Source organism: Trachypithecus francoisi, unplaced genomic scaffold, assembly GCF_009764315.1.
Source record: "Trachypithecus francoisi isolate TF-2019V2 unplaced genomic scaffold, Tfra_2.0 Lachesis_group17, whole genome shotgun sequence".
Taxonomy (NCBI): Eukaryota; Metazoa; Chordata; class Mammalia; order Primates; family Cercopithecidae; genus Trachypithecus; species Trachypithecus francoisi.
Genome location: NW_022681462.1, coordinates 81921841 through 81949261, shown reverse-complemented (window position 1 = coordinate 81949261; position 27421 = coordinate 81921841). Strand labels below are relative to the sequence as shown.

Below are 27421 nucleotides of genomic sequence, written 5' to 3'. Positions count from 1 at the left end.
TGCAAACTTGGAAGAACTGATTTTAAAAACCCACTCCATTTGCCTCTGGGCAGTTCTTATTCACAAAGGGCGGATCTTCTTGGCCCCACAATTGTCTGTGGGTTGCACCATTTAACAGCTGAGAAAATAGCCCTCAAGAAGTTGTGACTTGCCCAAGGTGGCAGGACAGGGCTAGGACTAGTACCCACCCTTTCTCACTGCTCATCCAGTGCCCTTAATTCCCCAAAGGCTAATGGGACAGAACCCTGTTAAATGGTATCCAGTTTTTGGTTGGTTGGTTGGTTGGTTGGGTTTGTTTGAGACAGAGTCTTGCTCTCTTGCCCAGGATGGAGTGCAGTGGCTTGATCTCGGCTCACTGCAACATCCACCTCCCAGATTCAAGTGATTCTCCTGCCTCAGCCTCCCAAGTAGCTGGGATTACAGGTGCCCACCACCCTACTCCGCTAATTTTTGTATTTGTATTTGGGGACTATGAGTTGGAGGAATATTTGATGAATGAATGGAAGATGAATTAATCATCAAGGTCAGTAAGTGATGAATCACAGCTTGGTCCAGCTCTTTAGTCCTCTAGTCTCCTGGTGAGACTCCACAGCTCCGCTAATACGACCGGGCCTTCGTGGGGCTGACAACAGCCCTGACAAACCACGGGCGGGGCGCGTCAGCCCGAGGCTGGGGTGCTCGGCCCGAATGGCGGCTGGCGGCGGGCTGGGCCCAGGGAGCTGCGCGCGCAACCACTCGGGCGGTGGCTCCGGTAACCGCTCTCCCTGGCAACGGTTTGTTGCTAGCAACCAGCCTGCGGTCTGGAGGTGTTGCGGAGGGAGCCGCCTAGGGGCCCGGGACTCCTGCCATGAATCCGCCGGAGTCCCTAGCGGACGTGGACCCGAATTTGGACGAGCACTTGTCCACCCAGATTCTCGCGCCCTCGGTCCACTCCGACAACCCTCAGGAGCGCATCCAGGCCCGGCGCCTCCGCATCGCGGCGCGCCTAGAAGCCCGGAGGCGGTGAGCGCGGGGGCTGGCGGGGCGGGATCCGCGCAGCAAGTGCCAGAGCAGGGCTGGTTTCCTGATGAAATAGAAACATTTCTTCCGGAAGGTTCATGCAGAGTATGGGAAAGTAAAACACTGGGCCGGTGCCATGGCGCTCGCCTGTCATCCCAGCACTCAGGGAGGCCGAGGCGGGAGGATCACTTGAGCCCAGGAGTTCCAGATGGTCAGTCTGGGCAGCATAGAGAGATCCCATCTCTATAAAACATCAAAAAATTAATCGGACCTGGTGGCGCGCGACTGTGGTCTGCACATGGAATCTTTTCCACTATGTACATCCCCAAACCGCAGGGTCTGCTGGATCATGTGACCCAAGTAGCCTGGCTGCTTACACTGTGGCCTGGGTCCTTTCCTGTTCCAGGCACCACTCAAAGCTGGCAGCTTTTTGTGTCAGCCTGAATAGTATTCCTAATGCGGGATGTACTAGGACCCAAAGTGGCCTAAGAGGCATTGAGTTTCCTTCTCTGTAGAGGATGCAAAATGCAGTAGATTTGTTTTTTACTTGATAGGCTATCCCAGTGTGCCACTGACCACTGGACCCCTACAAACTTGAATGACATTCAGTCCCTGGGCCTTCATAGGGTTGATTGCCAACGTCTGGAGCACACATGTCTTACCAAGCCCTGCAGTGTGTTTCCATCACTGGCTCATCCTGGCTGATTGCTGCAGGGCCATCAGTGGAATGCAGGGGCTAGCAAACCCTTTCAGTAAAGGGCCAGATAGTAAATATTTTAGGCTTTTCGGATCATATGGCCTCTTTCCTAGCTGCTCAACTGCCATTGTAGTGCAAAAGCAGCCACAGGCAAGACATAAACAAATGGGCATGACTGTGTTCCAATAAAGCTTTATTTATGGACACTGAAATTTGAATTTCATGTACTGTTCATGTATCACAAAATAGCCTTCTTTTGATTAAAATTAATAATAAACTTTATTTTTTAGAGCAGTTTTTAGGATCACAGCAAAATTGGTCAAAAGGTACAGCATTCCCATATACTCCCTGCCACCACACATGCACAGCTACTGTAAACATCCTGCACTGGAAGGCACATTTGTAACAATATATGAACCTTGGTGGTGCATCGTTATCACTTGAACTCCATCGTTTACCTTAGGGTTTCTTTTTGGTGTTTATATCCTATGGGTTTGGATAAATTTATAGTGACACGAGCCCAGCAATATGGTATTACACCAACTATTTTTACTGCCCTAAAAATCCCCTGTGCTCTACTTATTCATCCTAGTCTTTTTTTAATCATTCATTTATATATTTTTTTAACCATTTAAAATTGTAAAAAATTGTAGCTCATGCCTGTAATCCCAGCACTTTGGAAGGCCAAGGCAGGAGGATCACCTAAGGTCAGGAGATCGAGGCCAGCCTGGCCAACATGGTGAAACCCTGTCTCTGAGATAGTGCCACTGCACTCCAGCCTGGGTGACAAGTGCAAAACTCCGTCTCAAAAAAAAAAAAAAAGGGACGGGCGCAGTGGCTCATACCTGTAATCCCAACACTTCGGGAGGCTGAGGCGGGCGGGATCATGAGATCAGGAGTTTGAGACCAGCCTGACCAACATGGTGAAACCCTGTCTCTATTAAAAATACAAAAATTAGCCAGGGATGGTGGCGCACACCTGTAATCCCAACTACTCAGGAGACTGAGGCAAGAGAATTGCTTGAACCCGGGAGGCGGAGGTTGCAGTGAGCTGAGATCGTGCCATTGCACTCCAGCCTGGGTGACAGAGCGAGGCTCTATCTCAAAAAAAAAAAAAAAAAAAAAATTGTCAAAATCATTATTTGCCTGGAAGCCATAAAAAAGCAGGTGGTGGACTGGATCTGGCCCACAGGCCATAGTTTGCCAGTGCTAAAGTAACGGATCATTGTGATGTTCTCTGGGATATCCAGATGTCCTTGATATATTCAGAATATATTATGACAGAGATCAGGAGAATTACCATGGTCCTGTGAGTGTGACAGACTTGTGAGTGTATATCATTGTCTGTTCCATGTAAACGTGAATTTCCTGATTCTTTTTCCTGATGTAGAAAAGCATGCATTTGGCCCAATCAGTAGCCACACATACTGTGCCTGAGGCTGTACAAATTTGCTCTAGCGAAGCTTACCACACTTGCGTAGATGCTGTGTTCAGGAGTGCTACCTGTGGAGCTTCCAGTAGTTGACAGTCGTTTTCTAGGATCCAGTTTATGCAGGTGCCAGACCCATGAATTAAAAGGAGATTCAATAGCGATCACCACTCCTGCATCGTTGAGATATTTCAGGGTGACACTAATCCCCACCAACCCCCCCGGGCGGCAATATTGTTTTCTGTGTACTCAGGTGCAGTTTCAGAGATGTACTTTTGGCCTTCCCCACTATGACAGGTCTATTCATAGGCCAAGGAGTGGAGTTTTTCAAACTTCTAAGTATGTCAGTCCCAATTATACTTTTGGCCCTTAGAGACATGATGGTTGGCTGAGTCCACAGACCTGGTAGACCCTCTGTAAGTAGGACTTTGCCTCCCGTATGTCCTCACTCTAAGTGGGTGAGAGCATGCTTTGGGTCTCTGTGTATCACTGCTAACTCAGATCCTGTTCTAATCCTAAACATTTCTGGGTATCCTCTTTCCTTATCGTACAGCCCACCTGAGTAGATGACCCTAGGCCCCTTTGGGGAAGGATTGGGGGAATCATTACAGTATATATTTGCCGTTGTATTCCAGATCCTTCCTTGTGGGGACACTGCTGCCTCTTCAGTCAATAGATTCTGGGTCTGAACACTGGCTTAGGTTCAGGAACTGGGCGAGGGACCATGAATCTTTACCAGCGTGCACCCTTAGCCTATCTATCCTTTGCTGCTTTCTTTGGTGAGCACATACGAGTTGTATTCTTGTTGGCTGCACCAAATGATGTTATATTTTGTAAGCCATCTTCAAAACTCTCTGTGGGCCAAGTCCTTGTCTGCTACTCTGACCTTGGCAGTTGTGCTGGGGATTCTATGATAAACAAGGCAAATATAATCTCTGTTCTCAGGAAGCTTATGTTCTAATGAGGGAGATGGGAAAAAATAAAGCGCAGCTAAACAAGTAAACAAATAACATAATTATAAATTTTGAAATGAGTCCTAATGGAAACAAGCAATGAGCAAATATGAAGAATAATAGATGTAGCATCTGAAGGCAGGTGGTAGTGAGGGTAAGAAAGAGCTATGTAAAGAGTTGGACTGGGTATTCAATTATATTAAGGAATCTATTGGCTATGATAATGGTGTGGTGGTCTTGATTTTTTTAAAGGCTATGTCTCTTTTTTTTTTTTGAGGCAGAGTCTCGCTTCGCTCTGTCTACCCAGGGCAGGAGTGCAGCAGCACAATCTTGGCTCACTGCAGTCTCCACCTCCCAGGTTCAAGCGATTCTCCTGGCTCAGCCTCCCGAGTAGCTGGGATTACAGGCACTTGCCACCATACCTGGCTAATTTTTGTATTTTTTAGTAGAGATGGGGTTTCACCATGTTGGCCAGGCTGGTCTCGAATTCCTGACCTCGGGTGATCCACCTGCCTCGGCCTCCCAAAGTGCTGGGATTACAGGTGTGAGCCACCGTGCCCGGCCTCTATTCTGTATTAGTGGTTGGGGCCATGCATTGTGCGTAAGTGAGCTGGGAGCATTCTGTACCATTTCAATGTGCTGTCAAAACAAGTGCATGCAACTGAGTCTGTGTGAGCCTGGAAGTTCCCTGAATTAACTTATCTGTCAATTAAAGGAAAAGAGATTAAAATATGCTATATTGAAGCTTACATATATATTATTAATAACCAACAGTAATTGCAGCAATGGATCAGAACTTAGATTGACAACAGCTTTTTCAGAAAGGAGTATTTTATTTTATTTTTTATTTATTTATTTTTTTTTGAGACGGAGTCTTGCTCTGTCGCCGGGGCTGGAGTGCAGTGGCCAGATCTCAGCTCACTGCAAGCTCCGCCTCCCGGGTTCACGCCATTCTCCTGCCTCAGCCTCCCGAGTAGCTGGGACTACAGACGCCCGCCACCTCGCCCGGCTAGTTTTTTGTATTTTTTAGTAGAGACGGGGTTTCACAGTGTTCGCCAGGATGGTCTCGATCTCCTGACCTCGTGATCCGTCCGTCTCGGCCTCCCAAAGTGCTGGGATTACAGGCTTGAGCCACCGCGCCCGGCCGAAAGGAGTATTTTATTACTGATATTGTTTTGAATTGCTGGCACATGTGATAATAAAAAGCAGTTGCATTGTTTTTATGTTATCTATAGGCAGTACACCCCTCGGTTGCCTGTGAATACCCACTGCTGTTGCTGCCTGGGCCTTCTTTTGTCATGAGGTGTAATGTTAAGGTGAAAGTTAACAGAATCAAATGTCATATAAAGAATACAGCCAGGCGTGGTGGCTCACACCTATAATCCCAGCAGTTTGGGAGGCTGAGGTGGGTGGATCACTTGAGAGCAGGAGTTTGAGACCAACCTGGCCAACATAGTGAAACTCCTGTCTCTACTAAAAAGATAAAAAAATTAGCTGGGCTTGGTGGCACACTCCTGTAATCCCAGCTACTCAGAAGACCAAGGCACGAGAATTGCTTGAACACCGGGAGGTGGAGGTTGCAGTGAGCTGAGATTGCGCCACTGTACTCCAGCCTGGATGACAGAGCGAGACTCCTTCTCAAAAAAAGAAAAAAGAATAGAAATAATGTGCTAATGCTCCTGACACTCCCAATCTCTGGTGTCTTAGTTTAGGTTTGACATTTCTGGGATATGTCACTTTCTTTTTGTTTTCGTTTTTGTTTTTTTTGAGACGGGGTCTCACTCTGTCACCAGGTTAGAATGCAGTGGTGTGACCTTGGCTCACTGCAACTTCCACCTCCTAGGCTCAAGTGATTCCCCCCACCCCAACCTCTGAGTAGCTGGGACCACAGGTGCGCACCACCATGCCCCACTAATTTTTTGTATTTTTGGTAGAAATGGGGTTTCACCATGTTGCCCAGGCTGGTCTCGAACTCCAGAGCTCAAATAATCCTGCCACCTTGGCCTTGAAAAGTGCTGGGATTATAGGTGTGAGCCACCACACCCAGCCGGGAGATGTCACTTCTGGGTAAAAATGCCAGATGGAACACATACATCTACCTTAGATCTGTGTCTAAACTCTGTTAAAATGACATGTAAGGGGATTCAGTAAAAAAGATGCAAATTCACAAAGTCAAGAACAGGAGGACTCAACAGCAATGAAACTGTGGAAGCTGGGAAGCACAAGATAGATGGTAAATGGGTTAGCAGATTCAAGAAGATGGAAAAATAAGCTGATAGTGAAGAAAGCTGAGAACCCCCTTGATTTACTCTGCACTAAATCCCCAAAGGCTAGGAGATTGGTGGCATATCATATTCATCCGTGAGGCTTTAAAAAGTCCTATGGTCCTTTCAATGGAGTGACAGGACCTCTGTGGCTAAGAGATCTCAAAGTTCTTAGCCCTTAGCTGTGACAGAACAGAGACTGGACATGTCCACATGCTGCTACCCCCGTCCCTTTACTAATTATTATGAGGTCTTATGAAAGGCTGACCTGAAAACAACAAAAGGCCAGAAGACTCCTTGGCTTGCTTGGTTCGACCGCTCAGCACCCGCCTCCTAATGTTTATGGTTCCAACCTGACAACCACCCTGGACCACAAAGACCTCTTCCTGGATGACTGCCAACTTTAGGCCAGTTTAGACCGGTTCCCTGAGACCGCACAGATTCTGGACTTGTACCCTAAGCATCACCTTTTTGCATTTATGACCCAATTGTAGTACATTTAAATGTTCAATCTCCATCCCAAAGTGAACATGAGTAACGTATTGTCATATGTTCCATGCACATATAAGCCTAATGCACACGCGTAATGAGTTTTCTCCGTAAATATTCACAATCTTCTCCTATATCCTGTAGAATATGCATTTCCTACCTCCCCACCTAGCATAAACACCTGCCTTATTTTCTCACCTTCAAAGCCTACTTCTCAGTCTCAGTTGAAGGCTTACTTCCTGCCTACAAGTTGTGTCCTTTAGAAATAAAGTTTTCTTTTAATTTTGTGGATTCTGACTCTTTTTCAGTTGATATCTGGAAGCGGAGGTGAAGAAGGGAACCAAAATAAGGACAACCGATTGGAAAATTAATAGGTAGATGCCTAGAACCTTTCTCTCTCTTTGCACAGAAGATTGGAAGTTCGGAGAAAGTCAAGCAGAGGGTCTAGGGCTTGGGGGATGCTAGACAGAGGTGAGGCAATTTCATGGAAAATAAGGGGATTCAGGGGACATATGCACGCTGGATGCCAGGACCTTCCAGCTCTCCTCTCACCAGTTCTTGGAACAGGCTGGCACTTTGGCCTTCAGATTCCAGGCAGGAGGTTGGAGAAGTTTCTCTGTGGAATCTGACACCAGCCCCAAAAGAAGGATTTAAAGACACTAATGTCGGGCCAGGCACAGTGGCTCACACCTGTAATCCAGCACTTTGGGAGGCCAAGAGGGGTGGATAACCTGAGGTCTGGAGTTTGAGACCAGCCTGGCCAATATGGTAAAACCCCGTCTCTACTAAAAATATGAGAATCAGTGGCGTGGTGGTGCATGCCTGTAATCCCAGCTACTTGGGAGGCTGAGGCACGACAATTGCTTGAACCTGGGAGACAGAGGTTGCAGTGAGCCGAGATCATGCCAGTGCACTCCAGCCTGAGCAACAGAGGGGAGACTCTATCTCTAAAATAAAAAAAAAAAAAAAAAAAGACAGTAATATCGGGTTTGCTCACAAAGCCACCCCATTAAATCAGCCCACACTGACATGCACAGTTGTTAAGGCACACCCTTGTACTCACAGCTCCCATCAGCTTTAAAAAAAAATTTATTTTTAGTATTTATTTATTTAGTTTTTAAGCAACAGAGTCTCACTCCATTGCCCAGGCTGGAGTGCAGTGGTTTGATCATAGCTTACTATAATATTGAATCCTGGGCTTAAGCAATCCTCCTGCCTCAGCCTCCTGAGTGTCTGGCACTACAGGTGCAGGCCACTGTGCCCGGCTAATTTTTTTTTTTACAGATGGGGTCTCGCTGTGTTGTCCAGACTAGTCTTAAACTCCTGGGTCAAGTGGTCCTCCTGCCTTGGCCTCCCAAAGTGCTGGGATTATAGGCATGAGCCACTGTGCCTAGCCCCATCAGCTTGTTTTTAATGTTTAAATTTTTGTCACACTATTAACATTTATTTTTTCTGCTTTATCCTGGCACCATATTACAAGCTTCCAAATGGCTAGGGACTTAAATTGAAATGATACTAATTTGTCCTTATTTTCTCTAAATTCTTAGATTCTGTATAATCACGTGGGTTTATGTACACATAATGAAAACACACCATCCTTTATGTAGTTTTTTTTTTTTTTCTTTTAAGGAAACTCTTTCTTTAACAACTAGATAGCTACTGTGAAGATGGTGACATGTAAAATTGGTAGTATTAGTATCCTTTTCCCAAGTTGTCATAGAAGTTACCATTATGCTTGTAGCTTTAGGTCTTGGGTACATCTCAGACAAGATAGGCAAGAATTTGGAAAATAAGAGCAACATTTGGCAACATTTTGAAAATAAGAGCAAGAGACACATTCAGCAACAACTAGAATAATGGAACTCAAAAGTTTTAAAATTATGTGATGTAAGTGAAAACAGCTTTAAAAGCCACCTCATAAGAGTTGTTTTATCAGTAGCTTGATTTTTTCCACGTAAAACAGTGTTTATTTATTTTTAACCAATGTTTTAATTTTTTCATAGGCTTTTTAGTTCTTGTCATGAGTCAGTAACCAAGGATTTCTATGCATCTGAGGAAAGTCTTTAACATGAACGATAGATGTGAAAATTAACAAAGAGAAAAAAGCACCTAAGAGGAAATTAAGACTATGTGGGTAGAAAAAAATAATAATACCACAAAAAGATGATCATTCAGATCCTCAGAGATAGTTTTGAAGTCTTTGGGGGAAAAAGAGGGGAAAAAAAGATCCTCAAAGAAAAAAGAGATGATACGGAAACCATGAAACAAGAATAGACTGATACTAAAAGGAGTGTTCAGAGAAAAAAAATAGAGCTCTTAGAAATAAAAAAAATTATAGAAATAGAAAACATTAGAAGGGTTGGAAAATAAAGATGATGAAATCCCCTAGAAAATAGAGCACAAAGAAAAAAGGTAGAAACTTATAGAGAAAATATTATTATTATTATTATTAGTGATACGGAGTTTCACTTTTGTTGCTCAGACTGGAGTGCAATGGCATGATCTTGGCTCACGGCAACCTCTGCCTCCCGGATTCAAGCAATTCTCCTGCCTCAGCCTCCCAAGTAGCTGGGATTACAGGTGCCCGCCACCACGCCCGGCTAATTTTTGTATTTTTAGTAGAGACAGGGTTTTGCCATGTTGGCCAGGCTGCTCTCGAACTCCTTACCTCAGGTGATCCGCCCACCTCGGCCTCCCAGAGTGCTGGGATTACAGGCATGAGCCACTGCCCCCAGCCACAGAAAAATATTTTTTTTTTAAATTAGAAGATATTATCACTTTTCTAGATCCAGGAAGAATGGAGCACAGAGGGTATTATCATGGAAACAATTCAAGAACATGTCTCAGACCTGAAGATCATGAGGTTCCTGATTGAAATGTCTCACGCAGTGGATGAAAATAGACCCACCCTAAGGCACACCACTGAGAAAGTTCAGAACACTGAGAACAAAAAGAAGGGGCCTACGAGCTTCCAGAGTGAAAAATAAAAAAATAAAAAATAAAAAAGGTCATATATAAAAAACAAAAACATGATCACATACAAAGGAAGGTGTAAAGACAGAATGACTTTAGGTTTCTCAATTAGCAACACTGGAAGGAAACAGTGAAGGAAAGTTATTTCCAACCTAGAACTCTAAACCCAGGTAGACAACCAAGTTCCAATGTTTTTAAATCCTGAGAAAGGACTTTGGTCAGGAAGTGGAGTATTCAAGATGGCAGCTCCCATTTAGACCACAAACATGGGGCTGTGGTGAGGAAACAGCTTCCCAAAAGAGGACTCAGCCCCCAGGAGGGAGGGAGCTCAAATCTGAAGAGACAAAAGTCTGAGACAGTTCCTTTGGAGAATATACTAGTTCACTGCTGAACAAGAGAAATACAATGTCAGCCACATATGTCATGTCAAGTTTTCTAGTAGCAGCACTGAAAGTGGTAAAAACAGAACAGGTGAAATTAATAATTTATCTAACCCAATATATGAAAGTATTATTTTAATATGCAATCAGTATAAATCATACTGATGAGCTAAATTGCAAATATTTTTGGTTAAAGTCTTCAAAATCCATCTAGAGGGTATTTTACACTCATAGCATATTTCAATTTGCACCAGCCACATTTTGGGTGCTTTATAGCCACGTGTAGTTATTGGCTACCATATTGGACAGTACAGTGCTAAGCAGTAAAAAATGATGCATAAAAGGCAGTGATGAGATTCAAGTTAAAACTAGTTAATAAGAATTTATAGCATATCTGCAGCCTGGCCAACATGGTGAAACCCCGTCTTTACTAGAAATACAAAAATTTTCTTAATCCAGTCTGTCACTGATGGACATTTAGGTTGATTCCAAGTCTATGTGGCACATATACACCATGGACTACTATGCAGCCATAAAAAAGGATGAGTTTGTGTCCTTTGTAGGGACATGGATGCAGCTGGAAACCATCATTCTCAGCAAACTATCGCAAGAACAGAAAACCAAACACCACATGTTCTCACTCATAGGTGGGAACTGAACAATGAGATCACCTGGACGTGGGAAGGGGAACATCACACACCCGGGCCTATTATGGGGGGGGGGGGGAGGGATTGCATTGGGAGTTATACCTGATGTAAATGACGAGTTGATGGGTGCTGACGAGTTGATGGGTGCAGCACACCAACATGGCACAAGTATATATATATGTAACAAACTTGCACGTTATGCACATGTACCCTAGAACTTAAAGTATAATAAAAATAAATAAATAAATAAATAAATAAAATACAAAAGTTAGCCGGGCGTGGGGGCGCATGTTTGTAGTCCCAGCTTCTCAGGAGACTGAGTCGGAAGAATTGCTTGAACCTGGGCGGCGGAGGTTGCAGTGAGCGGAGATGGCGCCACTGCACTGCAGCCTGGGGACAGAGCAAGACAGTCGGAAAAAACAAACAAAAAAATATATATATATGTATGTGTATATATATATAATAAATATCTGGACTGCATAGTTTTTGTTTGTTTGTTTCTGAAGCACTGATCTTTGATCCAGAAAGCACTTGGAAGGGATTATTTAAATAGAGTTGGTCATTAATTGGTGGTCAAAGTAGAAAGTCAAGGGAATTTTTTTGAGTGGTGATGGGAACATGATAAGCCTGGCAATAGCTGAAGACCTGAGTAAAATGGAACAATTAGTTTACTTAGTAAGAAAGCAAAGAACATGTTCGATAAGAATAGGGAAGTCAATGAAATGACAAGAAAAAACCAAGGGGTTTTGGTTAGTTTGGGAGTGGAGGACGGTAACTCAATTCTGTATCTCCAAAATAGTGTCACACTAGTTAGGATTGTCCTGGACTTTGAACAAAGGGAGTAGAGATGGAAATCAGAGTTAGAAAAAGTCGAGAAAGAATGAGATAAAGCGATCTGCTAGGCTGAGGCAGGAGAATTGCTGGAACCCGGGAGGCGAAGGTTTCGGTGAGCCGAGATCGTGCCATTGCACTCCAGCCTGGGCAACAAGAGCGAAAATCCGTCTCAAAAAACAAACCTGCTGTGTCATGTTAAGGTTTCATTTTTCCTAAGACAGTACTGACAGCCCTTATGGCCACTGCGTGCCAGAGGAGAAAGCAGGGTCTTGATGATGTGGTGTGGGGGTTGGTGAGGTCACTCCCCCATGCCTCCTCTGAAAAAGTCCATAATCTGGAACCTTATCTCGCCACTGCCCCTTTAGTCTCATTTTCTGATTCACACACACACACACATAAGCACGCACACATGCACTATTTAGAAAATTCATGCAGTACAAAAATGTAGAAAATAGAACTTCTTGGTAATTTAATTCCTGTTCCTTAAGTAATTGCTGTTATCCGTTTGCCACATATACTTCCAGAAAATGTCCCGTGCACATACAAGCCTTTTTTTTTTTTCGTTTGAGACAGAGTCTCGCTCTGTCGCCCAGGCTGGAGTGCAGTGGCCGGATCTCGGCTCACTGCAAGCTCCGCCTCCCGGGTTCACGTCATTCTCCTGCCTCAGCCTCCCGAGTAGCTGGGACTACAGGCGCCCGCCACCTCGCCCGGCTAATTTTTTTGTATTTTTCGTAGAGATGGGGTTTCATCGTGTTAGCCAGGATGGTCTCTATCTCCTGACCTTGTGATCCGCCCGCCTCGGCCTCCCAAAGTGCTGGGATTACAGGTGTGAGCCACTGCGCCCGGCCAACCCTGTTTTAAAAAGAAAATTTGTGTTATAGTCTACATATTGTTCTAAAACTGGCTCCGTTTACTTAACTGCTGTGGACACCTTTCCCTGCTGCTAGGTATTACATCATCCTTTTTGTAGGCTACAAAGTATTTTTGAAATATTGTTTCCTGTTAACTAGTTAGCTATTAATATGTATGTAGAATATTTCCACGGTCTTACATTGTAAGTATTGTCAGTGCTACAGTCATCTTTCTTGTGCATATTTATTTATGTACTTGTAAAGGCTTTCTGGCCGGGCGCGGTGGCTCAAGCCTGTAATCCCAGCACTTTGGGAGGCCGAGACGGGCGGATCACGAGGTCAGGAGATCGAGACCATCCTGGCCAACATGGTGAAACCCAGTCTCTACTAAAAAATACAAAAAACTAGCCGGGCGAGGTGGCGGGCGCCTGTAGTCCCAGCTACTCAGGAGGCTGAGGCAGGAGAATGGCGTAAACCCAGGAGGCGGAGCTTGCAGTGAGCTGAGATCCGGCCACTGCACTCCAGCCTGGGCGGCAGAGCGAGACTCTGTCTCAAAAAAAAAAAAAAAAAAAAAAAAAAAAAAAAAAGGCTTTCTGTAAAAAATTCCTAAAGATAGGGTTGTTAGGTCAGAGGGGAGGCACATTTAAGCTTTTGACAAATCTTGCCAAATTGCCTTTTAGACAAGTTGTTACACTTGACATTCCCACCCATGGCGTGTGGAAAGCTGGGCTGCCACCTGATGTTGTCAACCCTTCAAATCTTTTTTAGTCTGATAATAGGGTAATGACACCTCACAGGGTTTTGGTTTCTCTGATTGTATGTGAAGCTGACCGTATTTTCAAATGCCTGTTTGCCATTTGTATCTCTTTGGGAAATTGCCTGTTCATATCCTCTGCCAGTTTTTCTCTTTGGTATTTTGTCTTCTGTGTATTGATTTGAAGGAGCCCTTCCTATTTTATGGAGAGTAAAATTTTGTCAAGTATCTTTTATCAGTTTATCCCTTGACTTTCAAGGACAAAATTTCTAAATTTTAGAAAGTAAAATCTTTTAATTTTTTTTTTCTGACTTTAGTCTTATTCAAAGATGGGTTTTCTATGCTAAGATTATATAGATATTCTCCTGTATTTACTTCTAGTGTTTTTATGATTGTAGTTTTTTTTAATATTTAATTTTTTTTAAATGATAGAGATGGGATCTCTCTATGTTGCCCAGGCAGGTCTCAAACTCTTGATTTAAAGCAGTCCTCCTGCCTTGGCCTCCCAAAGTGCTGGGATTACAGGTGTAAGCCACTGTGCCTGGCCAATATTTAAATTTTAATCCATATGGAATATATATTTATATATGAAGTACAATGGAATCATTATTATTATTGTGATTATTGTTTACATAAATAGAGATGGGGGTCTTGCTATGTTGGCCATGCTGATCTTGAACTCCTGGCCTTAAGCAATCCTCCTGTCTTGGTCTCCCAAAGTGTTGGGATTACATGCATGAGCCACTGTGCCAGGCCAAAACCTTTAAATATAGAATTTAAGTACTAGAAATAACTTAATTTTCTCTGCTTTTTTTCCATCACAGGGAAGCACTTGGAGAATATTTAGATGGGAAGAAGGAGAGTGAGGAGGATCAAAGCAAGAGCTACAAACAGAAAGAAGAAAGCCGATTGGTATGAACTGGTTGGCAGATGGGCTCTGGAAGACCAGTGAGCTGGGTGTGACGTCATGGTTTTCACATTTAGACTGGAAGAAATCATGTGGTCCGTGTTGCTGTCTCTAGGCAGAACTGAATAGAATCTTTCCCGTTTGAGAGCTCTCTAGGAGTGAGCTTTTAGATGACAGTTTCTTATATTTACGTTGTCTCTTCTCAGCTCATGCACTTTTAATGGTATTCACTCTTCATAGGATAAAGTCCAGATGTTTTAGCCTGGGCACTCAAGGCCTTTGATAGTCTGTTCCCATCTTCACTTTCCAAACATGTCTCCCGTTTGTTACCTAATTTGGGCCTTCCGCTTTGGTGAGGTGGATCCACTCACTCTCCTCCAGTGGGGTTTTGTTCATTTCTGCTCTGTGCCTTTGATCATCTGGAATGCCAGGCCCCCTCTGTTCTCTTCTTCTTCTCTCCTCTCATCTGGCCACTTTCCCATTTTCAACAACCCTCTCAAGACCCAAATCCTCCTTGGATTCTTCCTCAGCCCAGCCTGAGCTCCCTTTCTCCACACATTGAATACTTCCTGTCTGTGCTACTCTTTTCATTTTAGATAGTTTTCTGCTGCATATGACTTTTCAGATGTGTGTGCCTGCAGTGCCCCAGTGAAACTGTATGTACTGTGAGAATGAGAGCCTCTTTTTGTAGCCATGGAGTAGTGCGTAGCTTGTACATAGCTTGTGTAGACACAAACAAGAAAATCATTGATTATCCTCCATGGCGATGAAACAGCTCCTGGGATGCTGAGGGATAAAAAGCGGCTCAAAACAGCAGACCAGAACTGGCAAAATGCTACATTTAATCAATGCTAAGTGAAAGGCAAAAATGGTGATACTGTGTGAACTCAGATATGGAGAGGAGCTCACCAAGCTGGCCTGGTCAGGGAAAGTTCAATGGAGAAAATGGGATTTGAGTTGTCTTAGAAATACAGGTAGAACTTTTAATAGCAAAGGAGAGATCGTTTCTGGTGAGAAAAAATATTCAGGTTGCTGAATATGATTATAGAGCATAGAGGTATAGAGAGATCACTGAATATCTCGTACTGTGTTAGGGATAAAATATTTTACTGTGGAAAAGATATCGGACTGATGTGGGTTTTTGTTCCTGATCTTTTACCTACTGCAGAGTAGGTGATTCATGTCACTTTTTTGTACTTCGTTCTCTTCATTTAAAAGTCAGTGAGCTCAACCTGGTGCAGTGGCTCACGCCTATAATCCCGGGACTTTGGAAGGCCAAGGCCGGCGGATCACCTGAGGTCAGGAGTTCAAGACTAGCCTGGCCAACATAGTGAAACCTCGTCTCTACTAAAAATATAGAAGTTGGCTGGGCATGGTGGCACATGCCTGGAGTCCCGGCTACTTAGGAGGCTGAGGCTGAGGTGGGAGGATTCCTTGAACCCATGAGGTGGAGGTTGCAGTGATCCGAGATCAGGTCACTGCACTCTAGCCTGGGCGACAGAGGGAGACTGTCTCTTTCAAAAAAAAAAAAAAAAAAGGTCAGTGACCTCTGAGCGTTTCTGTGTAGGACAAAAGGATATTAGATTTTTAAAATGCTGATATACAGTTCACACTGAACACTCCTTAATTAAGTATAAATCCAAAGAGATAATATTGTTTTCATTAGCAGGTTTTGAAGGTTCCTTTCACTTAAGACTTAAGTAGTGAAGAGCCTTGGCATCAAGGAGAAATGTACACAAAATATGCCCCTTCCTCAAGATTAAGGTATTGATTATTAGTTCTGACCTAAGGTCTGGGCAGGCTGGGCCCCACCCTTGACCCTGCAGTTTATCTTTTTTTTTTGAGACGAAGTCTTGCTCTGTCACCAGGCTGGAGTGCAGTAGCACGATCTTGGCTCACTGCAACCTCTGCCTCCCGGGTTCAAGCTATTCTCCTGCCTCAGCCTCCTGAGTAGCTGGGACTACACGTGTGCGCCACCATGCCCATCTAATTTTTGTATTTTTAGTAGAGACAGTTTCACCATGTTGGCCAGGATGGTCTTGATCTCTTGACCTAGTGATCCGCCTGCCTCAGCCTCCCAAAGTGCTGGGATTACAGATGTGAGCCACTGCGCCCGGCCTTATCAGGTTTTTAGTGGTCATTATTTTTGTGTCCTGTTTAATCTTTGTCTACTTCATATGAAGATAGTCTTCTATGGTTTCTTCTAGAAAGTTTTATAATTCTATCATTTACATTTTGGCCTATGACGTATCTGGAATTGATTTCTATCGTGTAAGGGTAGGGCCCCAGTTTCATTGTTTTCTATGTAGATTTTTAGTTGCCCCAGCACCATTTACTGAAAAGATTGTCCTTTCCCCACTGTACTGCTGTGCACCGTTGTTGCAAATCAGGTGACCATGTATGTGTGAGTTTGTTTCCACATTCTCTGCTCTCTTTTTTGGTATCTGTATGTCTGTCTGTATTAGTTCATTCTCACATTGCTATAAAGAAATACTTGAGACTGGATAATTTACGAGGAGGTTGAATTGGCTCATGGTTCTGCAGGCTATACAAGAAGCACAGTGACTTCTGCTTCTGGGTAGGCCTCAGGAAGCTTCCAATCATGGCAGAAGGCAAAGGGGAAGCAGGCATCTCACATGGCAGGAGCAGGAGTGAGAGAGAGAATGCAGGGAGGTGCCACACACTTTACAATGGCCAGATCTCGCGAGAACTCACTCACTCTCATGAGAAGAACGCTGAGAGGATGGTGCCGAACTATGAGGAATCCACCCCCATGATCTAGTCGTTTCCCACCAGGCTCCACCTCCAACTCTGGGGATTAAAATTTGACATGAGATATATCCAAACTGTATCACTGGCTTTGTGCCAATTCCACACAGTTTTAATTACTGTAGCTTTTATGACAGTTCTTGATATCTGGTAGGGTGAGTTCTCTGTGTTCTTCCAGATTGTCTTAGCTATTCTTTTTTTTTTTCTTGCAAGACAGTCTCGTTCTGTCATCCAGGCTGGAGTGCAGTGGCACAATCTTGGCTCACTGCAACTGCCACCTCCCAGGTTCAAGTCATTCTGATGCCTCAGCCTTCTGAGTAGCTGGGATTACATGCGTGTGCTACCATATCTGGCTAATGTTTGTATTCTTACTGGAAACGGGGTTTCACCATGTTGGCCAGGCTAGTCTCGAACTCTTGGTCTCAGGTAATCCTCCTGCCTCAGCTTCCCAAAGTGCTGGGATTAGAGGCATGAGCCACTGCGCCCAGCCTTGTCTTGGCTATTCTTGACCCTTTGTATTTCCATATACATTTTAGAATCAGCTTGTCGCCGGGCGCAGTGGTTCACGCCTGTAATCCCAGCACTTTGGGAGGCCGAGGTGGGCAGATCACCAGATCAGGAGATCAAGACCATCCTGGCTAACATGGTGAAACCCTGTATCTACTAAAAATACAAAAAATTAGCCTGGCGTGGTGGCAGGCACTGTAGTCCCAGCTACTCGGGAGGCTGAGGCAGGAGAATCGCCAGGAGGTGGAGGTTGCAGCGAGCCAAGATTGTGCCACTGCAGTCCAGCCTGGGTGACAGAGCGAGACTCCGGCTCAAAAAAAAAAAAAAAAATTCTGCCAAAAAACCTGCTGGAATTTCAACTGACTGAGTAGAATTTATAATCCATGGGAGATATTCTTTAATTTGGCTCAGTGATATTTTGCACTTTTTGTTCAGGTTATAGTGGTTCATGGTGGTGTATAAATGTACAGTTGATTTTAATATATTGACCTGGTATCCGGAGACCTTGCCAAATTCATTTGTTAATTCTAATAGTTACCTGTGGCTTCTTTTGGATTTTTTTACATATATAATCATATCATCTGAAAATAATAAGTTTTATTTCTTTCTGTCTGATTTTTATATATTTCATTTTTTTTCTTCCCTTATTGCATTAGTTGGATGCTCCAGCTCATTAAATAGAAGTGGTGATGATGGGAGTCCACGTTCTGCTCTGGATTTCCTGTGAATGCACCCCCTCAAGTAGACTTGCCCCATGTCCCTTCAAACCCCCATTGTCCCCTCTAGATCACTGAGTCCCATGGGAGCCAAAATTCCCCGTCCGAATGACTTTGAGCCCATCTTCAATCTGTATGTGCCTCTTGCCAGAGTCTGTCCTGCTCAGGGCAGATGAGGCCGCTGTTACACAACCCCTGGGCCTGATGGATGGTCACAGGGTGTAGATGGAGCTTGGATGTGCAGCTGGGGAAATCCACATGCCTGTGGGACAGAGCCGGGGGTGGGCTGGGAACTGCGGCCAGAGGCAGGCTCTCCCTTAGCCACCCAATTATGAGTAGAACTCCAAAATGTGTCTGAATTCAAACTAGGACTTTTAAATTGTTATAAAGGTATTGAGATAGGAGGATATATGTATTTTGAGATGGAGTCTCACTCTGTCGCCCAGGCTGGAGTACAGTGGTGCGATCTCGGCTCACTGCAACCTCCGCCTCCTGGGTTCACTCCATTCTCCTGCCTCAGCCTCCTGAGTAGCTGGGACTACAGGCGTGCACCACCACGCCTGACTAATTTTTGTGTTTTTAGTAGAGACGTGGTTTCACCATGTTGTTCAGGCTGATCCTGAACTCCTGGCCTCGGGTGATCCGCCGTGTCGGCCTCCCAAAGTGCTGAGATTACAGGTGTGAGCCACCATGCCCGGCCAAATGTTTTATTTAACAATTTTTACATGATACTATAATTTAAAAATATTTAGACATATGGAATGTGGACCTCCATTTAAACTCTTTCCCTGGATCTCATAAAGGTGAGGGGCGTGTCTGTTGGTCTGTTAGTGACTGTGACATTTGGATTTTTAATTTTACTTTGAGTCTTAAATACTTGATTCAGAAATTTCTGGAACTCAAGTGATTGGTTAGCACATGGTACTTATACAGAAGTGTCTGATGTTCACATTAAGTAGAAACTAGAAAATTACCCCAAACTGCAGGAAAGTCATTACTTCCTTATGCATGTAAAACCATTTGGTATAAGTGATAAAACTGCAGGCAATAACAAAAAATCTAGAGTGCACTGGATATCTGGGTTAAAGCTCTATTCTGTATTCAATGAAACTACATTTCAAATTTTTCATGTAATAGTGAGATCAAGTGAAGTCTCCGGTAATTTCTGTGACTCCTTGGTATAAAAGTTTTATAGGCTCCTAGTTTAAAAATTATTTGAGAGTTGGAAAGTTTGTAAGTTCCAAAAATACTTAGAAAAACTTAGGCATAACCTAAGGATACTTGAACTTTTTGTTGAGAGGATTTATCATCTTGAATAACATCACGACAAGGCTAGGAGTGAAGATACTGGAAATGGAATTTACGAAGAGGGATTTAGAAGGGTGGCACCAATTACAAAATTCCTGAGCCCATTAAGGAGAGAGCAGTGCAGCCAGCTACAATCTTTTCCACATTAGAATCCATGTAACAAAAGACTCCACGTATCATTGGCCGCAGCAAGGCAGAAGCTCATTTCTCTGTCTCAACAGTTCCGAGTATAAGTAGTCCAGGGCTGACATGGATGGGATCTGCTTGATGAAGGGACCTCAGCTCCCTCTACCGTTGCTTGAGTTGCCTTCATCTGTTCCTCACCTTTTACTTGAGCCCCACATGCCAGCCTGAGACAAGGGACAGAAGTGGGGCAGCAGAGGGTACAACTTTTCCCTTAAAGGCACAGTTCAGAAGTGGCACACATCACTTCTCATGTGTCATTGATCAGATAATATTCTAGGTGCAAGGGAGGCCGGGAAAGTTACCTATTTTGGGAAGCCACGTGCCCAGCAAAAATTTGAGTGTTCTGTTACTAAAAGGAGAGGGAGAAATGGACATGGGAGGACAACTGCTGTTATCTGCCTCACTGTCATTATCTGCCTCACCTCCCCAACTGAGGTTCTTCAAAAGGCTCCTGGCAGTGTCAGTCACTTGGAGATCTGCTGGGGAAAGGGCTGAGATGAATGTATAATACCTGCCACTGTAAAAGTTGGCTGGTGCCTACACTACAGTGAATAAATAAAGTACATTGAGAACTGCAGAGTGCTTTTAAAAAATTTTTTATTTTGCCCAGGAATGGACAAAAACTTACCACAGTAGGATACTAATGATGCCCTTCTAGCCAAACGCAGTGACTTTTCCCCAGGTCTCATCCTATTATGACGATACCGGACTTTTCTTTCTCTTTCTCTTTTTCTTTTTCCTTTTCTCTCTCTCTCTTTTTTTTTTTTTCTGAGATAGGATCTCACTTTGTCGCTCAGGCTGGAGTGTAGCGGCGTGACCTCGGCTCACTGTAACCTCTGCCTCCCAGGTTCAAATGATTCTCCTGCCTCAGCCTCCTGAGTAGCTGGGATTACAGGCACCCGCCACCACGCCCGGCTAATTTTTGAGTTTTTAGTAGAGATGGGGTTTCACCATGTTGGCCAAGCTGGTCTCGAACTCCTGACCTCAAATGATCCACCCACCTTGGCCTCCCAAAGTGCTGGGATTACAGGCATGAGCCACTGTGCCTGGTCAAGAACTGCAGAGTGCTTTTAAATTGTGAGCTGTAAAACCACATCACAAATGTCCTGATAGAAAAGGGTTGCTACACAGGGGCTACTCTTAAAAGTCTTAAGGTAGTTGCTGCTTCCTGCTTGAATGCGTAGAAGAGCTACGGACAGTTGTGCAAAAATGTTTCTGACTTTATACATTATTTACAAAGTGTTCTAGCTTTGTCAGTTCTTCTCTCTCTCTTTTCAGAAATTGGCTAAACTTCTGCTCTGTGGCACCGAGTTGGTGACAAATATCCAGGTGGCTATAGATACCAGAGAGATTCACAGGAGAGTAGAAGAAGAGGAGATAAAGCATCAGAGGTAAGGACCACACCACTCTGTACCTGGTGGACATGAAGGTAATCTCCTCCATGGGTCCCGCAGTTCTCCCGAGTCGTTGGAGGGTGACTTTGTCTACCTTAGGCAATTCCCTTCCTGCCCTTATAAGTTCTCCCTCCCTCCCTGCTCTTCTCTCTCTCTTTTTTTTTCTTTTTTGAGACGGAGGTTCGCTCTTGTTACCCAGGCTGGAGTGCAGTGGGCGTGATCTCAGCTCACCGCAACCTCCACCTTCTGGGTTCAAGCGATTCTCCTGCCTCAGCCTCCTGAGTAGCTGGGATTACAGGCATGCACCACCATGCCGGGCTAATTTTGTATTTTTAGTAGAGACAGGTTTCACCATGTTGGCCAGGCTGGTCTCGAACTACTGACCTCAGGTGATCCACCCGCCTTGGCCTCCCACAGTGTTGGAATTACAGGCGTGAGTGACCGCACCCAGCTATCTCTTCTCTCTTTTCTTTCCTCCCTTCCTCAAGCACTACACTGCTGATACGTGCCAAGTTGTGTGTATACAAAAGGAGTGAAACATGGCCTCTGTTTGTGGTATTCACAGTCTAGTCAAGAGACACATGGAAACACCCACAATTTGTGGTAAAATAGATAATGTGTAAAGGGTTGTAGTAACACACACAAGGAGGCCTTTAATTCTATCTGCAGAGATTAGAGAAAACTTCCCAGGCAAGGTGACACTGAGTTGGGCTGTGAGGGATGAATAGGAGTTTGAGGAGTTGAAGAGTAGGCATTTTAGGCAGAGGGAACCCTTGAGCAGAGGTGTGAGATCCCATGATATGCTTGGGAATGGCATGATAGTGAAGGATGTGTGCGGGTGGTAGAAGAAAAGAGGCTAAGAAGGTCAACTGGGCAGTCCTGGGTTTCATTTGGTGAGAACGACCAGACCCAGGAGCACCTCAGTGTTATGTGTAAAGGTGGCAGCATTATTAAAGAATATGAAGGGCTCCATGCCTAGAAGGATGGAGGGTCACAGGGATAACAGGAACCTGCGTCAGGTCCTCAGCTCCAGTCCTCAGGAGGCAGGCTGCCCTGCATGCCCATATCCCAGGTCTCAGGCTGTCCAGCAGGGAGGCATAGCGGCTTAGAAGAATTAAACTTCTTTGGTTTGCACACAGAAGTAGACTGATTGCAGGTCCTCATTTAAACTTTGGATTGTTCTTCAATTAACTTCTTAAACAATTAGAAGAGCAACCACTTGGCCAGGCGTGGGGTGGCCCATGCATGTAATCACAGCACTTTGGGAGGCCGAGGCGGGCGGATCGCTTGAGGTCAGGAGTTCGAGACCAGCTTGGCCAACATGGTGAACCTCCATCTCTACTAAAAATACAAAAAATTAGCTGAGTGTGGTGGCGCGTGCATACCTGTAGTCCCAGTACTCAGGAGGCTGAGGCAGGAGCCTCACTTGAGCCCAGGAGGTGGACGTTGTAGTGAGCCAAGAGTGTGCCACTGGACTCCAGCCTAGGCAATGGGAGTGAAACCCTGTCTTTAAAAAGAAAGAAAGAAAGCAACCACTTGACCATTTTGGCTCATCATATACATACAGGGGACGATTTTAACAATATTTTTAGTTGTTCAGCGTAAGTAGTTCCCTCATTAGCAACGTTAGCAGCTCTACCAGTAAAGGTGGTTGACTTTTATTCTCAAAACTTCCCACTGCCTTTATGGGCTGTACCAGGAACAGAGTTGGCAGATTCCCAGCAGGGTCAGCTTGTGAAAGGCGGGGAAGGTCATGCAAGGAGTTAGGCCTCATCCTCTAGTCACAGAGGAACGCTGAAGGTCCCAGTGGGCAGGTTACAAGGTCAGTGTGCTGTGGAAAGATGACCTGACAGCTCTTTCTCATTTCTTGAAATAAAAAAGTCAATTAAATTTAAAAAGTGTCCTAGCTTGGAAGGTGGGGTGGGTGTGGGATGGGACAGGGAGAGAGGATTGCAAGATGTTTAAGCTGTGACTTCGGTTCCTCAGGGAGTTTGTTTGGAGGTGCTGTCACAGGATTAGTCTGTTACAAGGAGCAGAGAGTCTCTGGGAGATATCCTAGCCACTGTTTCCAGAGGGGCCCCAGCTCAGCTGTCCTGCCTTCCTGCCACCTCACCCCAGCCTCGGTGTGCTCTGTCACAGAGATTCTTTGGAATTTATGGAAAGGCTCTCCCTATTTTCCATTCCTCGTGGTGGAGTTTCCGTATTTGTACATTCCACTAGTCATTTATTGGTAACTTGGGAGAGGAGTAGCCAGACAATTGAGGTCATGTTGCTAATAAAAAATTGATAATTTAAGTACTATGTGTTAAGTGACTCCCACGCTGAGCACCTGTGCTGTGTGCGTCATCTTTATTATTATTATTTTTTTTTTAATTTTTTTATTTTACTTTAAGTTCTAGGGTACATGTGCACAACGTGCAGGTTTGTTACACATGTACACCTGCGCCATGTTGGTGTGCTGCACCCATCAACTCGTCAGCACCCATCAATTCGTCATTTATATCAGGTATAACTCCCAATGCAATCCTTCCCCCCTCCCCCCTCCCCATGATAGGCCCCGATGTGTGATGTTCCCCTTCCCGAGTTCAAGTGATCTCATTGTTCATCCTTTTTTATGGCTGCATAATATTCCATGGTGTATATGTGCCACATTTTCTTAATCCAGTCTGTCACAGATGGACATTTGGGTTGATTCCAAGTCTTTGCTGTTGTGAATAGTGCCGCAATAAACATACGTGTGCATGTGTCTTTATAGCAGCATGATTTATAATCCTTTGGGTATATACCCAGTAGTGGGATGGCTGGGTCATATGGTAGGTACATCTAGTTCTAGATCCTTGAGGAATCGCCATACTGTTTTCCATAATGGTTGAACTAGTTTACAATCCCACCAACAGTGTAAAAGTGTTCCTATTTCTCCACATCCTCTCCAGCACCTGTTGTTTCCTGACTTTTTAATGATTGCCATTCTAACTGGTGTGAGATGGTATCTCATTGTGGTTTTGATTTGCATCTCTCTGATGGCCAGTGATGATGAGCATTTTTTCATGTGTCTGTTGGCTGTATGAATGTCTTCTTTTGAGAAATGTCTGTTCATATCCTTTGCCCACTTTTTGATGGGGTTGTTTGTTTTTTTCTTGTAAATTTGTTTGAGTTCTTTGTAGATTCTGGATATTAGCCCTTTGTCAGATGAGTAGATTGCAAAAATTTTCTCCCATTCTGTAGGTTGCCTGTTCACTCTGATGGTAGTTTCTTTTGCTGTGCAGAAGCTCTTTAGTTTAATCATATCCCATTTGTCAATTTTGGCTTTTGCTGCCGTTGCTTTTGGTGTTTTAGACATGAAGTCCTTGCCCATGCCTATGTCCTGAATGGTACTACCTAGGTTTTCTTCTAGGGGTTTTATGGTACTAGGTCTAACATTTAAGTCTCTAATCCATCTTGAATTAATTTTCGTATAAGGAGTAAGGAAAGGATCCAGTTTCAGCTTTCTACTTATGGCTAGCCAATTTTCCCAGCACCATTTATTAAATAGGGAGTCCTTTCCCCATTTCTTGTTTCTCTCAGGTTTGTCAAAGATCAGATGGCTGTAGATGTGTGGTATTCTTTCTGAGGACTCTGTTCTGTTCCATTGGTCTATATCTCTGTTGTGGTACCAGTACCATGCTGTTTTGGTTACTGTAGCCTTGTAGTATAGTTTGAAGTCAGGTAGCGTGACGCCTCCAGCTTTGTTCTTTTGACTTAGGATTGTCTTGGCAATGTGGGCTCTTTTTTTGTTCCATATGAACTTTAAAGCTATTTTTTCCAGTTCTGTGAAGAAAGTCATTGGTAGCTTGATGGGGATGGCATTGAATCTATAAATAACCTTGGGCAGTATGGCCATTTTCACGATATCGATTCTTCCTATCCATGAGCATGGTATGTTCTTCCATTTGTTAGTGTCCTCTTTTATTTCACTGAGCAGTGGTTTGTAGTTCTCCTTGAAGAGGTCCTTTCCATCCCTTGTAAGTTGGATTCCTAGGTATTTTATTCTCTTTGAAGCAATTGTGAATGGAAGTTCATTCATGATTTGGCTCTCTGTTTGTCTGTTACTGGTGTATAAGAATGCTTGTGATTTTTGCACATTGATTTTGTATCCTGAGACTTTGCTGAAGTTGCTTATTAGCTTAAGGAGATTTTGGGCTGAGACAACGGAGTTTTCTAAATATACAATCATGTCATCTGCAAACAGGGATAATTTGACTTCTTCTTTTCTTAACTGGATACGCTTTATTTCTTTCTCTTGCCTGATTGCCCTAGCCAGAACTTCCAAGACTATGTTGAATAGGAGTGGTGAGAGAGGGCATCCCTGTCTTGTGCCAGTTTTCAAAGGGAATTTTTCCAGTTTTTGCCCATTCAGTATGATGTTGGCTGTGGGTTTGTCATAAATAGCTCTTATTATTTTGAGGTACGTTCCATCAATACTGCATTTATTGAGCATTTTTAGCATGAAGGGCTGTTGAATTTTGTCAAAAGCCTTTTCTGCATCTATTGAGATAATCATGTGGTTCTTGTCTTTGGTTCTGTTTATATGCTGGATTATGTTTATTGATTTGCGAATGTTGAACCAGCCTTGCATCCCAGGGATGAAGCCCACTTGATCATGGTGGATAAGCTTTTTGATGTGCTGCTGAATCCGGTTTGCCAGTATTTTTTTTTTTTTTTTTTTTTTGAGGCGGAGTCTTGCTCTGTCGCCCAGGCTGGAGTGCTGTGGCCGGATCTCAGCTCACTGCAAGCTCCGCCTCCCGGGTTCCCGCCATTCTCCTGCCTCAGCCTCCCGAGTAGCTGGGACTACAGGCGCCCGCCACCTCGCCCGGCTAGTTTTTTTTTTGTATTTTTTTTTTTTTTAGTAGAGACGGGGTTTCACCGTGTTAGCCAGGATGGTCTCGATCTCCTGACCTCGTGATCCGCCCATCTCGGCCTCCCAAAGTGCTGGGATTACAGGCTTGAGCCACCGCGCCCGGCCTTGCCAGTATTTTATTGAGGATTTTTGCATCGATGTTCATCAGAGATATTGGTCTAAAATTTTCTTTTTTTGTTGTGTCTCTGCCAGGCTTTGGTATCAGGATGATGCTGGCCTGATAAAATGAGTTAGGGAGGATTCCCTCTTTTTCAATTGATTGGAATAGTTTCAGAAGGAATGGTACCAGCTCCTCTTTGTACCTCTGGTAGAATTCAGCTGTGAATCCATCTGGTCCTGGACTTTTTTTGTTGGTAGGCTATTAATTATTGCCTCAATTTCAGAGCCTGCTATTGGTCTATTCAGGGATTCAACTTCTTCCTGGTTTAGTCTTGGAAGAGTGTAAGTGTCCAGGAAATTATCCATTTCTTCTAGATTTTCTAGTTGATTTGCGTAGAGGTGTTTATAGTATTCTCTGATGGTAGTTTGTATTTCTGTGGGGTCCGTGGTGATATCCCCTTTATCATTTTTTATTGCATCTATTTGATTCCTCTCTCTTTTCTTCTTTATTAGTCTTGCTAGAGGTCTGTCAATTTTGTTCATCTTTTCAAAAAACCAGCTCCTGGATTCATTGATTTTTTGGAGGGTTTTTTGTGTCTCAATCTCCTTCAGTTCTGCTCTGATCTTAGTTATTTCTTGCCTTCTGCTAGCTTTTGAATGTGTTTGCTCTTGCTTCTCCAGGTCTTTTAATTGTGATTTTAGAGTGTCAATTTTAGATCTTTCCAGCTTTCTCTTGTGGGCATTTAGTGCTATAATTCCCTCTACACACTACTTTAAATGTGTCCCAGAGATTCTGGTATGTTGTATCTTTGTTCTCATTGGTTTCAAAGAACATCTTTATTTCTGCCTTCATTTCGTTATGTACCCAGTAGTCATTCAGGAGCAGGTTGTTCAGTTTCCATGTAGTTGAGCGGTTTTGATTGAGTTTCTTAGTCCTGAGTTCTAGTTTGATTGCACTGTGGTCTGAGAGACAGTTTGTTATAATTTCTGTTCTTTTACATTTGCTAAGGAGTGCTTTACTTCCAATTATGTGGTCAATTTTGGAATAAGTGCGATGTGGTGCTGAGAAGAATGTATATTCTGTTGATTTGGGGTGGAGAGTTCTATAGATGTCTATTAGGTCCGCTTGGTGCAGAGATGAGTTCAATTCCTGGATATCCTTGTTAACTTTCTGTCTCGTTGATCTGTCTAATGTTGACAGTGGAGTGTTGAAGTCTCCCATTATTATTGTATAGGAGTCTAAGTCTCTTTGTAAGTCTCTAAGGACTTGCTTTATGAATTTGGGTGCTCCTGTATTGGGTGCATATATATTTAGGATAGTTAGCTCTTCCTGTTGAATTGATCCCTTTACCATTATGTAATGGCCTT

General features: G+C 43.9%; 1 protein-coding gene across 4 annotated transcripts in view; it reads left to right on the top strand.

Moving 5' to 3' along the window:
• The first annotated feature begins 769 nt into the window (after window positions 1-769).
• The window catches only part of DRC1 (dynein regulatory complex subunit 1), a 66127-nt gene continuing 39475 nt past the window's right edge, over window positions 770-27421 (top strand). For all 4 annotated transcript variants that reach the window (XR_004428444.1, XM_033176315.1, XM_033176313.1 and 1 more), the window contains exons 1-3: window positions 770-1002; window positions 14095-14182; window positions 20942-21054. Coding sequence is in view for 3 of the 4 variants with exons in the window: in XM_033176315.1 (XP_033032206.1) it covers window positions 848-1002; window positions 14095-14182; window positions 20942-21054 (356 nt within the window). In the remaining variant the exon portion in view is untranslated. The remainder of the gene's footprint in view (window positions 1003-14094; window positions 14183-20941; window positions 21055-27421) is intronic.